A 16,679-nucleotide genomic window follows, 5' to 3' on the forward strand; every position below is an offset into this window, starting at 1 on the left:
ACCCTCTCTAAGCGATCGCTTAGCATTTGATCAAAGACAATGCTTCTACTCATACAATCGCAGAGTATCAGCCCGCTTGATTTAAGGTCATAGGGTCAATCAACCTAATCATCAAATCTGATGATTAATCCCTTTCCATAATCGCAATCGCGAACCTCAGATTGAATATCCACGATCGCACGATATCAATATGAGTTTGGAAGGGAAACGAAAACTGATTTGAAATAAACGCAGACCCTCAAGACTAATCCATGGAATCCATTACCCTTAGGTTGATTAAAAGGTTCTTAGACTCGCATGGCTAAGGTAAGCATAATTGAAATAAGAAGAAGAAGAAGAAGAAAAAGATGAAGAACGCGAAGAACGCTTCAGAGAAAATACTTTTCTGTTGTAAAACTGACTCCCAAGGGTTTCCTAGAGTCCCCTTTAAATAGCCGTCACGCAGGACGGCTAGGGTTTCATCACTTCAGCCCAAAGATAAAATAAAAGCTAAATAAAACAATAAAATAAAACATGGCCTTGGGCCCTAAACACATTGGGTCCTAATGTGAATTACAAGTCCAAACGTCAAAATAAAATTCCAGCAAAACACGTCATCTTGAGATCAAGTTTCGACCATCTTCCCGTCCGAATTGGGCTTCAGTAGCTGAAATAGCGATTGTTGCCCTATCTGTTAGCTGCAAATAGCAACAAGAAAGGAGTCAATCGGACATTTGTAGAGTGAGATATGGTCAAAATACAAAAGTAGTGTAAATCTGGAAAATTATGACGAAAATCAATTAAACCCAACTAAAATCTAGAATAGTGAATTGACCCAAAAAACCTTTATTTAATTCAAATAAATCATAAAAATACCAACCAAGAATAATAAATAAGTGTAACAAAATATGAGTTATCAAATTCCCCCACACTTATCTTTTTGCACTCCTGGGCAAAAACAAACTAAAATTGAAAGCAAAGACTAAGATCAACCAATCCTTTCTAACAACTATGAAGCATACAGAAAATATACAAAGATCACAAGTCTTCCACAGGTAAATCAATCAGGACAGAAATTCCTTAATCTCAAATCACAAGACCTGCTAACTTCAACTGCAACTGCTAACTGCACAAAAATGGTTCCTCACAAGATGCTCTCAATTTTTCTCTCAAGTGTATCAGTTAATTCAGTATATCACTCAAATCAACTCAAGAAAATCATCCTACCATAGGCTTGCTCAAGTTCTACTTCTCCACTGCTCATAACACATGCATGCACAAATCAAGAGGGCTTTATGCAAGGTTGTAATGGGGCTGAGGTAAAGGTATGGATGAATATGGAAGAGAAAGCTAAACACCCCAGAAATTCACAAGAGCAATGGTTAAGAACAACACAAAGATAATGAAAAGATAAAAATAAACACACATTTTTTTTCTTTTTTTTTCTTTTTCTTTTTGTTTTGTTTCTTTTTTTTTATATATAACACAGAAGAACCACATAGCAGAGAAAAGAATCAGATTGTCACCCCCCACACTTAAACTTTTGCACGCCTCGGGCAAACCCCCACACTTAAACACAACATCACAGTGAAAACCATTGCTCAGTAAATCTCCAGGGTGTGGAATTAATTGGTTTTTCACTTAGGCTTGTAATGTGGCTCAAGAAGTAAAGGATATAAAGGCTCAAAGGGGCTCATCAAGGGATAATAATGTAAGGGATGGCTATCTGGCTAAAGTGGGTAAAGAAAGAAATGAATGCCTCAATCATATTCATGCATGCAAGTGAAAAATGCAGTTTCAAAAAGAATAAGAGCAAGTTCTAGAGGACAACAATCAAGAGCAGAATCACACAAGAAAGAAAGCATGGCCAGAAGATATGCCATGTATGCGGGCTCAAAACCTCACAAGGGTAAACCAAGTCATGCAATCAACAGCACAGAATCAATCAACAGGTAGTTGTAATCCAAGAATCGAGATCAAAGCCCAACAGATTTATGCTATCAAACACTGTGATCTATGTCTACTCTATGTACCACTCAATAATTACCAGAAAGAAAAGGAAAATCTACCTATGAAAAAATCATAAACTAAAAGAAAGAAAGGAAAAGAAAAATAAAAATGCAAATAACAGAAAGAAAAGAAAAAGTCAAAAACTAAAAGAAAGAAAGGAAAAGAAAAATAAAAATGCAAATAACAGAAAGAAAAGAAAAAGAGGGAAGAGAACTCCCTGAACTCCCTAAGGAGAATAAACAGCATCAAGCAGACTCTCAAACTGTTCTGAGCTCTTGCTGGAACCAGTTCATTTTTCGGATTTGCCATTACAGTCACTCCAGACTTCTTGGGAACCACTTGAAACGGGTTGACCCACCAGCTATCTGAAATGGGATAAATGATGTCGGCCTGTATCGGCAATGTCAGAAGCTTTTCCTCCCACTCAGGTAGAAGGGTCTTGGCCACTATCACAGGTAACTGCTCATTTTCCTCCAGATATGCATACTTCAGATGGTCAGGTAGATCCTTCACTTCCAACTTAAGTGGTTGCTCAGTGGATGGGAGAAGTCTAGTGGGTGCAGGTTCTGCAGAAAACACATTAACATCTATGCCTGCAATCAAATTCTCAGAAATAGAACCTTCAATAATTTCAACAGGCAACTCAGAATTCAACACCAATGCAGAACCACTGTGCAAATCATCATTCAATACATGATTAAAATCAGAACAACACAAAGCTATCTCAGCACAAGCAGTACAGTTACTACTATCGGTACAATCACATGACAGAGCAGAATCAAGTAATGATGATAATTCTGGATATTCAGCAGTTAAGTCAGTAGAGATATCATCCATCATTTCATCAATTACATCCATATAGAAAATAGAATGCTCTTCCCTAGGAAATTTCATGGCATCAAAAATATTAAAATTAACCATGCTATCACCAAATTCTAAGGAAAGAGTACCAGCATGCACATCTATCTTAGTCCTAGCAGTTTTCATGAAAGGTCTACCAAGTATAATTGTACTACTAGGAATCTCACCCTCCATCCCTAAGACATAGAAATCAGCAGGAAAAATCATATTGTTCACCCTAACTAATATATCTTCAACTACACCAGAAGGATGAACACTACTCCTGTTGGCTAACTGAACAACAATACCAGTAGCACGCAAGGGACCAAGACCAAGAGACTTATACACAGATTCAGGCATAACATTAATGGATTCTCCTAAGTCTAACATACAATCATGAAAAATAGAATTTCCAATAATGCAAGGGATAGTAAATGTCCCTGGATCTTGGCACTTCTTGGGCATGGGCTGGATGAGTGCTGACACATTCTGGCTGACGCTGACTCGTTCATCTCCTTTCAGCCTCCTCTTGTTGGTGCATAGCTCCTTCAGAAACTTAGCATATCTTGGAATTTGCTGAATCGCATCCAAGAGTGGGATATTGACCTCTACTTTTCTGAAGGTGTCAAGAATCTCTTTATCTTGAGCTTTTGCTGCTTGCTTTTTAGACTGAGTGGCTCTTTGAGGAAAAGGTAACGGGATGTGGACATCAGAAGTATCAGTATTTTGCTTCCTTGAACCAGTGTCACCTCCTTGAGATGACTTAACAGCAGATTGGTTTGGTTCCTCCAGTTGCTTGCCAGACCGCAGAGAGATGGCACTAACATTGTCGGTTCCCTTTGGATTTGGAACTGTCTGTGATGGAAGAGAGCTACCACTTGCTTGTTGATTCTGACTCATTGATGTTGCAAGTTGGCCAATCTGTGTTTGCAGATTCTGAATGGAAGACTCAGTCCTCTGCTGGAACTGCAGATTGCTAGTGGCCATCTGTTTCATTAAATCCTCCAAAGAAGGGCCATTGCTACTAGCTTGCTGTTGCACTGGTGGCTGCTGCTGCATTGGCTGCTGAGGGGCAAATTGTTGAAAATTTTGCCTCTGTTGTGGAGGCACAAATTGCTGCCTCTGCTGGAATGGTAAATTTTGTTGACTCTGATATGGAACATTTTGCTGATTCTGGTTCCATATGAGGTTGGGATGATTCTTCCAGCCAGGATTGTAAGTGTTGGAGAATGGATTATTTTGCTGCTGGTGCTGGTGCTGTGGATTTTCAGGAAAAACTGCAGCAACAGACTGGTCAACTTGGGAACCGCTGTCATGTAAGGAAGGACAAGCATCCGTGGGATGAGAAGGATCACAGCAGATGCCACACAGGTTGTTTGTCTGTTGAGCAGAAGGTTGCACTGTCTGTGTCACTGCCAACTGCCTCACCATTGATGTCAACTCATCAAGCCTGTTCTCTATTCTCTGGTTATCTGTGCTTGATGCTCCTGCTGCTGCCACTATTGGATTTTGCATTGGAGAAGTTTGCACTTGGAACACTGCACTGCCGCTTGCTCTAGTGCCAAATTGTTGAGCATTAGCAACTATCTCAGCAATCAGCTCCTTGGCCTCATTAGGTGTTTTATTGCTCAGGACTCCTCCACTAGCTGCATCCAGAAGGTTCCTATCCATAGGCAGCAGCCCTTCATAGAAGTAAACAAGCAGGAGATTGTCTGGAATTTGATGGTGTGGGCAGCTTGAACAAAGCCTTTTAAATCGCTCCCAATACTCATGCATGTTCTCCCCATTAGCTTGCCTTATGCCACTGATCTCCTTTCTGATTGAAGTGGCCCTGGATGAAGGGAAGAATTTCTCCAGAAACAATTTGGCCATGTCATTCCAGCTTACAATGGAGGAAGGTGGCAGGTAGTACAACCAGTCCTTAGCTCCACTGTCCAAAGAGAAAGGGAAAGCACGCAGCTTGATTTGTTCCTCATCCACCCCTGTTGGCTTCTTAGTGCTGCAGACTATATGAAATTCCTTCAGATGTTTGTGGGGATTCTCACCTGCAAGACCATGAAACTTGGGCAGCAAGTGTATTAGTCCAGACTTAAGCTCAAAAGGTACAACAGGATTAGTATAACGAATACACAAGGGCTGCTCATTATCAACATTAGGAGTAGCCAATTGCTTAAGTGTTCTATCACCCATGATTTCAGAATCAAATAAATGACCAAACGAATAAACACTATGTAAAGGACTCGAACAAACAGACTCGATAGACTCAACAGACTCTAAGGTATGCTCAGGAACAGCTCTACTGTAAGTCAACCTACGAGCTCTACTAGCAACAGACTCAATAAAATCACAAAACGTACGATAGGACAAAAAAAATTAATTTTTTTTTGAAGAACAAAAATTAAAGAAAAAGAAGATGAAGATGAAAAAGAAGATGATCAAGAATCAGAAAACGATTTAGACCGATGCAATTTCCCCGGCAACGGCGCCAAATTTGACACGAGTTGTCGAACTCGCGCAATTAAAAATTAATTCTTTAGGGTTCAGAAAATTTGCAGTAAAGTGGAAACCCTAAGTCGTCTCTCAAGGAAATTGTTTTGGTTAAAATCGCTTATGAGAACAGAAAATTAAAAGGGGGGTTTTAGATTTTGATTCAATAATTAAAGAGGCAGAATATAAATTTGGAATAAAAATTCGTAATTAAAAATAACCAACCTAAGGTTTGGGATCCATGGACGTCTTTCCTCGGATAAGAAAATATCAGAATCGTGATTGATTTGTCAATCGGATCAGAATCCTTATTTCCAATTGACAACCCTCTCTAAGCGATCGCTTAGCATTTGATCAAAGACAATGCTTCTACTCATACAATCGCAGAGTATCAGCCCGCTTGATTTAAGGTCATAGGGTCAATCAACCTAATCATCAAATCTGATGATTAATCCCTTTCCATAATCGCAATCGCGAACTTCAGATTGAATATCCACGATCGCACGATATCAATATAAGTTTGGAAGGGAAACGAAAACTGATTTGAAATAAACGCAGACCCTCAAGACTAATCCATGGAATCCATTACCCTTAGGTTGATTAAAAGGTTCTTAGCCTCGCATGGCTAAGGTAAGCATAATTGAAATAAGAAGAAGAAGAAGAAAAAGATGAAGAACACGAAGAACGCTTCAGAGAAAATACTTTTCTGTTGTAAAACTGACTCCCAAGGGTTTCCTAGAGTCCCCTTTAAATAGCCGTCACGCAGGACGGCTAGGGTTTCATCACTTCAGCCCAAAGATAAAATAAAAGCTAAATAAAACAATAAAATAAAACATGGCCTTGGGCCCTAAACACATTGGGTCCTAATGTGAATTACAAGTCCAAACGTCAAAATAAAATTCCAGCAAAACACGTCATCTTGAGATCAAGTTTCGACCATCTTCCCGTCCGAATTGGGCTTCCGTAGCTGAAATAGCGATTGTAGCCCTATCTGTTAGCTGCAAATAGCAACAAGAAAGGAGTCAATCTGAAATCTGTAGAGTGAGATATGGTCAAAATACAAAAGTAGTGTAAATCTGGAAAATTATGACGAAAATCAATTAAACCCAACTAAAATCTAGAATAGTGAATTGACCCAAAAGACCTTTATTTAATTCAAATAAATCATAAAAATACCAACCAAGAATAATAAATAAGTGTAACAAAATATGAGTTATCACACACGCTCAATTTGGAGCTCGTTTGCTCCGGTTATTTCCGTTTGAAGTTGGATAAGCAAAATTGCCAACCAACCCCAAAGCAGCTCTAAACCTCTCTCACTCCACGAATTACTTCACTGAATCCACTAATCCAATTGCTCTCAGATGTTTACATCGTAAACTAGACACCTCAATCTTCGATTTGATATATCATACGCTTAATATGACTGAGAAACAAAGCGAGAATTAATTTTCCAAAACTGGTCCAGAACTGTCACATGTGCAGTGGGCACATGAGCAGTCTGCGTTCCTCCAATTTTTCCAGGTCGAAGACCAACCCTGATTTTTCCCAAATTTTTACACAAGGTAGAGGACATGTCAACCTTCAAAATGGCGTATGGAACGTCCCTATTGGACCTTTATGGAGGGAGATATGCTCTCCCGAAGTTCGCCTAAACTCTGTCAATTCTACAGAAAATTCGCCAGAGTTTCCTTTGTTTTTTCCCAAAAATCCCCAAATTTGTACTAGCTCACTAATGCCTCAAGGTACCTAATAATCCAATAATAACAAAGTAAAATCCAATGGGTGGCACACACAAGGACAAACAACACCTTGGGGCACTTACAACCCAATCCAGTTTATAGTTATTAAACATATAGCTCATATTAATCATTCTTAAATAGTTGCAATCACTAACACCATTTTCATGCACATTTTCAACATACATATAATCATAACCTACAATAGGCCTAAGGCCCTTCCATCATAAATAGACATGCATCAAGATACGATTACAATTTTGCTTTACAACTTACAACTCCCAATGAAACTTAATTACAATCTTCCAATATTACAACATAAATACAAATGGTAAAATAAACTACATGGCATGACCAATAGACTTAGGAAAAATGACATTAACAAGATGCTAATGAAGCTCCTACAAAATACAAATTAGATGTTCATGCCCTAAGTCTAGCCTAGGCCACATGGCCAACAAAATGCAAAATGCTAAAACTCCACTGAATCACTCTACGGGCTTCTTGCCCACTACTCTAGCTCCACTGCTACCTCCTGAAATAAATGCCCCGAGACAGGTTGAGATATACGAATATATCTCAGTAACCCAGAGGTTCTGGAGAAAACTCCGCCCAATGGTTCACTTCGATGCATATGAATAGAATACAACAACCACTTTTAAAAACGGGATATAGCAAGGGTTTTAGAGAAACAGGGAATATAGAGATACAAACTACGATGATACGGGATGGTAGCTACCAATACCACGCACGCCCTGGGCATATATAAGCCTATGGGTATCGTCCAAGGTGCGTTCCAAAAACCACAACCATGATGCCCCAACCATCCAAAACACCTGAGATATTCCTAGTGTGCTCCTACCCGGATCACACACCATGACCCTAGGTCAACTGGAACTCCCTCTCGGAGACCTATCCAGTGGAAGTCCGAAATTGCTCGAAGGCTAAAAACTGTCTACTGGCCAGAGAGTCGGTACATAAGTACCCACTGTGATATATGCATGCATGCTCATGTTGTTCTACATTACTCATATACACTTCCTATCGTTGCCATCAACTTGCAAGGTGGAACAGAAAAGGGGAACAAGCACCAGTACCAAGAGGTTACCTTAATTATTTTTCTCACAAACTCCGTAGCAGCTTATCCCTCAACTTGTTACACAGCAGAATGCCTACACAGAGGACATTCTCAATCACTCACAGTTCAAACAATACATGCTAATTTACAATTATACATGCATTGAACCAATTACTTACCTCAATCCACTTGGTCCAGGACCAAGGGCAACTCCCTGATTCAAGGTTCGGGATTCAAGTCGACGTACGACAATCTATACAATCACGTACAGTGTAAGAACCCGTACCGTTAATTAAGGTATTTAATTAATAAATTACGAGAAAATAGGAAATGATTCCATAATTGACTCTAATAATTATTATGAGGCTTTAATAATTATAGTTACTGAGTAATAATGCTGAAAGTCGCTTTTCGGAAGAAAAGTGCAGATACCGGTTCTGCTAGTCGGTATAAATGCGTGCCGAAAAAGTATCCCGAAAAATTAATGTAAGTGCATGATAATTACTAGAATAATATGTAGGACTTGTAAAACGAGTTTCAAGTCCAGATAATGAGAACTCGTGCTGGAAACCGGTACTGGCTTGGAAAAGCGCGTACCGGAAAAGTGCTCAGAAAATTATAAGAAAAATATGATAAATCTTAGAAAATTATGTAGTTTCATAATCCAAAGTTTGGGATTAAACTGCTAAGCGTAGCAATTAAAGTCAATACTGTGTGTTTTATTGGGTAAGTAGTTATAAATACCCTTGTTAAGGGCACAAAGCCCTAGGTTTTCTGTTGCTACGTGAATGCTGGAGTGGCTGGTCAGTTGCTATTGTTCCATTGAGCTTTCTTCACCATTTTGGAGATCAAGTGTCAATCTTGCTTGGTTTCTTCACCTCCAAACACTTGAGCCTTGTGTGAGTGGTCATTGTGAGTGTGAAAGGAGCACCTTTTCTGAGTTGTGGTGGTTGTGGGAGCTGAGGTGTTTTCTGGTTTGGTGGCATTCTTGTTGAGGAGTGTTGTGCTTGGCTTGTGAGGCTTCAAGGAGCTTCATTTGTGAAGAAAGATCCTTGCTTGGGTGGTATTTTCGTACACCCTTGAAGTCAGCACCTTGGGAGCTGATTGTGAGCTCCAAGAGCACCTCCAACCTCTGTCTTGAGCTTTGGTAAGCCTTGTCACCTAGGATCTTGAGTTTAATGCTTAAAAATGAAAGCTTGATGCATGTTAAGGTCAAAAGATGATAACTTGTTGTGGGGTAATGTTGAACACACCTAGAAATGCATGTTTAGGTGTTTAAAATCGGTAAAAACCCAACCTTGGAAGGATATCTTCACGAAAATGCAGAAACTGCATTCTGTCGTGAAATATCCGGATATCGGCCCGTGGAATATCCGGATATGGGATATCCGGATATGATATCCGGATATGTGTATTCGGATATGGGGTTTTGGGATATCTAGATAATAGATATCCGGATATGGGATTCTGGATATCCGGATATTGCATAAACGGATATGTCCAGTGAGATATCCGGATATTGCATATCCGGATATGGCCCCGAGGAATATCCGGATATTCTGGGATTTCGTAGAACAGTAGCTGTGCTGTGTGTACAGTAGGCTATTAGGGGTTTGTGGACCCTAGATTGATGAAGTTGAACTTCTATATTTAATGGACTAAGCCAGAATCTTGGGATTAAGGGCTTGTGGCTTTGTTAGAAGCTTTAAGACTTGAAAACGTAATGAAAAGGCGTTGTCTTAATATTGTATGCTTGTGGTGCATGTTGTTGATGTATTGTTGGTCCATAACAGATTGTGAATCTGCTGTGTTTGGACTTTGAGCTGTGGACTATTGGCTTTTGGAGTTAGCTTGCAAGGTAAGCTTCCGTGTCCTCGGTTTAGCCATGTTGTGGTTCCACCATGTCCCATGGGGGTATGGTTTATGCATGTTGTGTACATGCTTTTGAATATTCGATATGTTGATTGAACTTTACATGTAATGGCTTTTAATATGCATGTGTTGTTTCATCTTGACGGGAAGCCTGAGTATGTAGCGCCATACAAGACGGTGTACCGGGGTGAATGCAAGTGGTACTTGCACGGTGTGTAGGTGATAGACGTATACCTGCACTGTCTCTGGCCAGTAGATTAGTATTGACACACATGGCATGATTATCTGCTGCATTGCATTGTTTTAGAAATGATAAATGATAAACTGCTTTTGAACTTATATTGCACATGTAAGTGAGCTTGGTGTGGAAGATCCTTGAGGACTCACTGACTTACTAAGATTTCTAGATTAGAGATCTTACCCCACGTTTGGGGAATGCTTATTTCAGGATCAGGTAGTATGGGTATTGATGCCTCAGGCGGCGGGAGGCCGGAGCTTAGCTGATTTTGTTGTTTCTGCTTATTTGTTAGCATGACTGGATTTGGATGCTGTTTATGTTTTCCGCTATTTATGATATGATGTTGTTGAGACTGAGGTTGGGCATGTTGCCTTATTTGAGTGAGCATGGGGATTGTCCATGACACCTTCTGTTAGTACTTGTAGTTTGGAGTTGTATAAACTGTTAGATGGTCCGGTCTACGTTGTTGTAGTTCCGTGACTAGAGCCACATTTATATTATCTATGTTATGAGGTATTCCAGTTAGCTGTTTTATTGCAATTACATACAGGCGAAGTTTTATTAATTGATTATTAAGCAAGTTGGTAATGTTAATGGCATCATAATTGAAAAGAAAAAGTAATTCCGCATTTTAATTAAGCGCAGCTTAATACGATATTATGATAACATTACCGGATATATACGGGGTGTTACATTTATGGTATCAAAGCAATGGTTCGAGGGAAAAGCCTGTATGTATTGCAATTGCTAGGTTGCTTGGTTGTGTCTGTCTTTGTGTTTACTCCGTCGAATTTTATTATGATGCTGTATATGTGATCACATTGCGTGGGCCTGATCAACTCATAATTTGTGTAACTTGTGCAGAGTCATGGTAAGGTCCGGGAGAACACGAGAGACTTCTGAGGATCAATCCGATCCTATCCTGACTGCATTGGCTGAGATGCAGGCGGCTAGGTTAGCCGATCAGGAGGCCGCTAGAGTGGCCAACGCGGCAATGATGGAAGCTGTTCGCGAGGCAAACCGGATAGCCGCAGCTGAGGTTCGTGAAGCGAACCGGAGGACCACTGAGGAAGTCCTCGAGGCGAACAGGATGGCGAACATGACGATGATGAGAGTCATGTTGGAGGAGATGAGAGCTGGTCCTGCTATTGGCCAGGCTCCACCGCCACCGCCACCGCCTCCACCTAGTGTTCAGGAGGAGAGCCATAGTCACATCGGCAGTGCTACTCATGCCGCTGAGACGGGGGAGCCCCTTGTGGGGATTGCTGAGGATCGTGATGTGATCGATCGCCGGCTGAATGCTTTCAGGAAGCATAAGCCACCTGTGTTTGAGGGGTCTTTGGATCCTATTGCTGCTGCGAGATGGCTAGAGTCGCTGGACAAGATTTTTCGGGTCATGCAGTGTACAGACCCACAGAAGTTGATGTTCTCGACTTACATGCTAGAGGGCGATGCCCATGAGTGGTGGACGCACACCTCTCGTGCTTTTGAGAGGCAGGGCCGTGTCATGACGTGGCCATTCTTTGAGGAGTGCTTTCTGGGCCGATACTTTCCCTATGATGCGCAGGAGAGGAAGCAGGGAGAGTTTGATCGTTTGGTACAGGGCTCGATGTCTGTTGATGAGTACCTGGCTAAGTTTAATGAGCTAGTGAAGTTTGCACACTTCCGGATGGTTCCTCCTACTCCTTTGTTTCTGGCAGCTAAGTTCCGCAGGGGACTTAGTGAGGTGATTGCTGAGCATCTTGCTGGTGCTGCTTCGAGGGACTTTGGTACACTGGTTCAGCAGTGTAAGGACATCGAGGATGTTTGTGTGGCAAGCAAGGCCAAGAGGGCCAAGGTTGAGGAGAACAAGGGAACAGGTGGTTCCACTCCTGCTCCTACTTCTTGGAAGGACAGGAGGTTTGCTGATAAGGGCAAGGGAAAGCAGTTAGCGACTAGGCAGGCGCCTGGTCAGTTCAAGAGAGCTGTTTCACATCAGGGGAGTTCTGCTAGGCTTCCTACCACTCCGAGATGTTCGGGATGTGGGAAGGAGCATGTGGGACGCTGTGCTACGGGGCAGTTGCTGTGCTTCAAGTGTGGCAAGGAGGGCCACTTCTCTAGAGATTGTCCGTCGTCGACGGCGAGAACTGCAGCTGTTCAGGCAGTTCCTTTGCAGATGGTTCCGATGGCATCTTCTTCGGCACCTGCAGTGCCACATTCTGCTGGGAGAGTGTATACACTAGATAGGCAGCAGTCGGACCGCGCTCCGAACCTTGTCAGAGGTACTGTGTCTATTGGTGATTCTTTTGTGGATGCTATCTTTGATTCTGGGGCTACTCATTCGTTTGTTGCTACCCCGATTGCTTTGGGGCTTGAGTTGCCCAGTGCTGTGCTTTCTCCACCGTTGCGGGTGACTACCGCCACCAGAGAGATTTGTGATTCTACCACTGTACATCGCGATGTAGCGTTTCAGTGGGATGGGCGTGAGTTCTCGGTAGATCTGATAGGGTTGCCGATGGCCAACCTTGAGATTATTCTGGGCATGGATTGGTTGTCTAGAAACTGTGCATTGATTGATTGTTGTGCAAAACGCGTGGTGATGTCTCCGTGTGATTCCACAGCTAGTTCCTCGCCATACATTTCACTGCTGCAGGCCAGGAGAGCGCTGCGAGCAGGGGCATTGGGTTATGTCATGTTGGGTGGTTTGGTGAGTGGGACACAAGAGGATATCACTGGCATTCCTGTGGTGGGGGAGTTCCTTGAGGTGTTTCCTGAGGAGATTCCTGAGTTTCCGCCACAGCGGCAGATAGAGTTCTCCATTGACTTGTTGCCCGGTGTGGGGCCGATTTCTTTAGCTCCTTATCGGATGTCGCCACCGGAGTTGGCTGAGCTGAAGAAGCATATTGAGGATCTTTCGGCGAAAGATTTCATTAGACCGAGTGTGTCTCCTTGGGGAGCACCGGTCATCTTCGTGAAGAAGAAGGACGGGACAATGCGATTGTGCACCGACTACAGGCAGTTGAACAAGGTGACAATCAAGAACAAGTATCCTCTTCCTCGGATTGATGATCTGTTGGATCAGCTCAGGGGTGCTTGTGTGTACTCCAAGATTGATCTCCGATCCGGATACCATCAGATTCGGGTGAAGCCGGAGGATGTCCCGAAGACCGCGTTTCGTTTGAGATACGGTCATTTTGAGTATTTGGTGATTCCGTTTGGACTCACAAATGCGCTGGCAGTGTTCATGGATTACATGAACAGGATTTTCCAGTCGTATCTGGATCAGTTTGTGATTGTCTTCATTGATGATATTCTGATCTACTCCAAGACTGAGGAGGAGCATGTGGAGCATCTGAGGATAGTTCTGCAAGTGCTGTAGGAGAAAAAGCTTTATGCTAAACCTTCCAAGTGTGAGTTTTGGCTCAAATCAGTCAAGTTTCTGGGGCATGTGATTTCAGCAGATGGAGTTGCAGTGGATCCCAACAAGATTGAGGACGTGTTGGATTGGGAGAGACCCAAGACAGCTACGGAGGTGAGGAGCTTCTTAGGTTTGGCAGGGTACTATCGGAGGTTCATCAAGGGTTTTTCCATGATGGTTCTCCCTTTGACTCGCCTTACCCGAAAGGAGACTCCATTTGTGTGGACTCATGAGTGTGAGGCGTGCTTCCAGGAGTTGAAGGAGAGATTGACTTCTTCACCAGTGTTGATCCTTCCTGATCCTGAGGAGCAGTTTGAGCTTTACTGTGATGCTTCTGGAAAGGGGCTGGGCTGTGTGCTGATGCAGTCTGGTAGAGCTGTTGTTTTGCTTCGAGGCAGTTGAAGCCTCATGAGGAGAACTAGCCGACTCATGATTTGGAGTTGGCTGCGATTGTGTTTGCTTTCAAGATTTGGAGGCATTATCTTTTTGGTTTGAGGTTTGTGGTGTTCAGTGACCACAAGAGTTTGAAGTACCTGTTCGACCAGAAGGAGTTGAACATGAGGCAGAGGAGATGGATGGAGTTCATAAAGGACTACGACTTTGAGCTTAGGTATCATCCTGGCAAGGCCAATGTGGTAGCCGATGCTTTGAGTCGGAAATCCAGTAGTTCATCCAGTTTGCTACTTGGTAACTTCGACGTGGTTGAGAAGTTCCGCCACTTGGCAGTGACCGCTCCGTGTGCGAGTTTACTTCTCGGGTTGGAAGCATCGGATGTCGTCAACGAGCTGTTAGAAAAGATTAAAGAGGCACAAGTTCAGAGAGAGTGTCTGGATTATGTGAAGAACCAAGACGGTGTGTCTTGGAATGATGATGGATTGCTTTTGTTCCAGCGAAGGATTGTGGTTCCTCGAGGTCCGTCGACAGAAGAGGTTATGACAGAAGGCCATAAGGGTCAGTTTTCTATCCACCCTGGTGCTACTAAGATGTATCAAGACTTGAAGAAGAACTTCTGGTGGCCGGGCATGAAGAAAGATGTTGCTATCTTTGTGTCCAAGTGTTTGGTTTGCCAGAAGGTGAAGATTGAACACCAGAAGCCGTCTGGAAAACTTCAACCTCTTGAGATTCCGGAGTGGAAATGGGAGAGCATTTCCATGGACTTCGTTGTGGGTTTGCCGAAGACTCAGGTTGGCTGCGACTCGATATGGGTCATTGTGGACAGACTGACGAAGTCTGCCCATTTTCTTCCAGTGAAGGTGAGCTTCACTACAGAGCAGTTGGCCAGATTGTATGTTCGCGAGATTGTGAGGCTTCACGGGGTGCCCGTGAGTATCATCAGTGATAGGGACCCGAAGTTCACATCTCGGTTCTGGGAGGCGCTGCAGGAAGCTTTTGGTACGCAGTTGAGATTGAGTACCGCCTATCACCCTCAGACTGATGGACAGACTGAGCGGACTATCCAGACCTTGGAGGACATGTTGCGGGCTTGCACGTTGGAGCAGGGCTCGGCATGGGATAGGTACCTTCCTTTGGTGGAGTTTTCGTATAACAACAATTTCCATGCTAGCCTGGGCATGGCACCCTACGAGGCGCTCTACGGTAGGAGGTGTCGTACACCTACCTGTTGGTCGGAGGTTGGGGATCGTGAGTTGTTTGGCTTGGATTTTGTCCAAGATACCACCCTGCAGATCCAGATGATCAGGGAAAAGCTGAAGCAGGCGCATAATCGTCAGAAGAGCTACTACGATGTCAAGCATCGACCACTGGAGTTCAGTGAGGGTGAGCACGTGTTTGTGAGACTTTCACCTGTCACGGGTGTTGGACGGGCACTCGGAGTGAGGAAGCTGCACCCGCGTTTTATTGGGCCATACCAGATTCTTGGTAGAGTAGGACCTGTTGCCTACCGGCTTGCCTTGCCTCCGAACCTGGCCAACATCCACGACGTGTTTCACGTGTCTCAGCTTCGGAGGTACATAGAGGACCCTTCGCACGTGGTGCAACCGGATGATGTGGAAGTTCGGGAGAACTTAAAGACTCCCGTAGGACCACTAAAGATTCTCGATCGTGGCGAGAAGCAGCTGAGGAGCAAGATCATTCCGATGGTCAAGGTGCAGTGGACCGGAAGGACTCTTGAGGAGTGTACTTGGGAGCGAGAGGACGAGCTTCTCCGGCAGTACCCCGAGTTTCGACCAGGTATGTTTCTGATTTTGAGGTCAAAATCGTAAAAAGGTGGGGTGAATGTAAGAACCCGCACCGTTAATTAAGGTATTTAATTAATAAATTACGAGAAAATAGGAAATGATTCCATAATTGACTCTAATAATTATTATGAGGCTTTAATAATTATAGTTAGTGAAGAAAATAATGCTGAAAGTCGCTTTTCGGAAGAAAAGTGCAGATACCGGTTCTGCTAGTCGGTATAAATGCGTGCCGAAAAAGTATCCCGGAAAATTAATGTAAGTGCATGATAATTACTAGAATAATATGTAGGACTTGTAAAACGAGTTTCAAGTCCAGATAATGAGAACTGGTGCTGGAAACCGGTACTGGCTTGGAAAAGCGCGTACCGGAAAAGTGCTCAGAAAATTATAAGAAAAATATGATAAATCTTAGAAAATTATGTAGTTTCATAATCCAAAGTTTGGGATTAAAATGCTAAGCGTAGCAATTAAAGTTAATACTGTGTGTTTTATTGGGTAAGTGGCTATAAATACCCTTGTTAAGGGCACAAAGCCCTAGGTTTTCTGTTGCTACGTGAATGCTGGAGTGGCTGGTCAGTTGCTACTGTTCCATTGAGCTTTCTTCACCATTTTGGAGATCAAGTGTCAATCTTGCTTGGTTTCTTCACCTCCAAACACTTGAGCCTTGTGTGAGTGGTCATTGTGAGTGTGAAAGGAGCACCTTTTCTGAGTTGTGGTGGTTGTGGGAGCTGAGGTGTTTTCTGGTTTGGTGGCATTCTTGTTGAGGAGTGTTGTGCTTGGCTTGTGAGGCTTCAAGGAGCTTCATTTGTGAAGAGAGATCCTTGCTTGGGTGGTATTTTCG

General features: G+C 42.9%; 1 protein-coding gene across 1 annotated transcript; it reads right to left on the reverse strand.

Moving 5' to 3' along the window:
- Positions 1-666: 666 nt before the first annotated feature.
- LOC133302269 (uncharacterized) lies at positions 667-5,019 on the reverse strand. The gene is made up of 5 exons (XM_061502024.1): positions 3,859-5,019; positions 3,328-3,720; positions 2,940-3,168; positions 2,253-2,786; positions 667-677 (listed from the first exon to the last, which is right to left on the reverse strand). Exons 1-5 carry the CDS (start codon positions 5,017-5,019, stop codon positions 667-669), a joined length of 2,328 nt encoding a protein of 775 aa, XP_061358008.1.
- Between the last annotated feature and the right edge of the window lie 11,660 nt (positions 5,020-16,679).

Source organism: Gastrolobium bilobum, unplaced genomic scaffold (assembly GCF_033153095.1).
Source record: "Gastrolobium bilobum isolate Gb01-03AN ecotype WA unplaced genomic scaffold, APGP_CSIRO_Gbil_v1 utg22676, whole genome shotgun sequence".
Taxonomy (NCBI): domain Eukaryota; kingdom Viridiplantae; phylum Streptophyta; class Magnoliopsida; order Fabales; family Fabaceae; genus Gastrolobium; species Gastrolobium bilobum.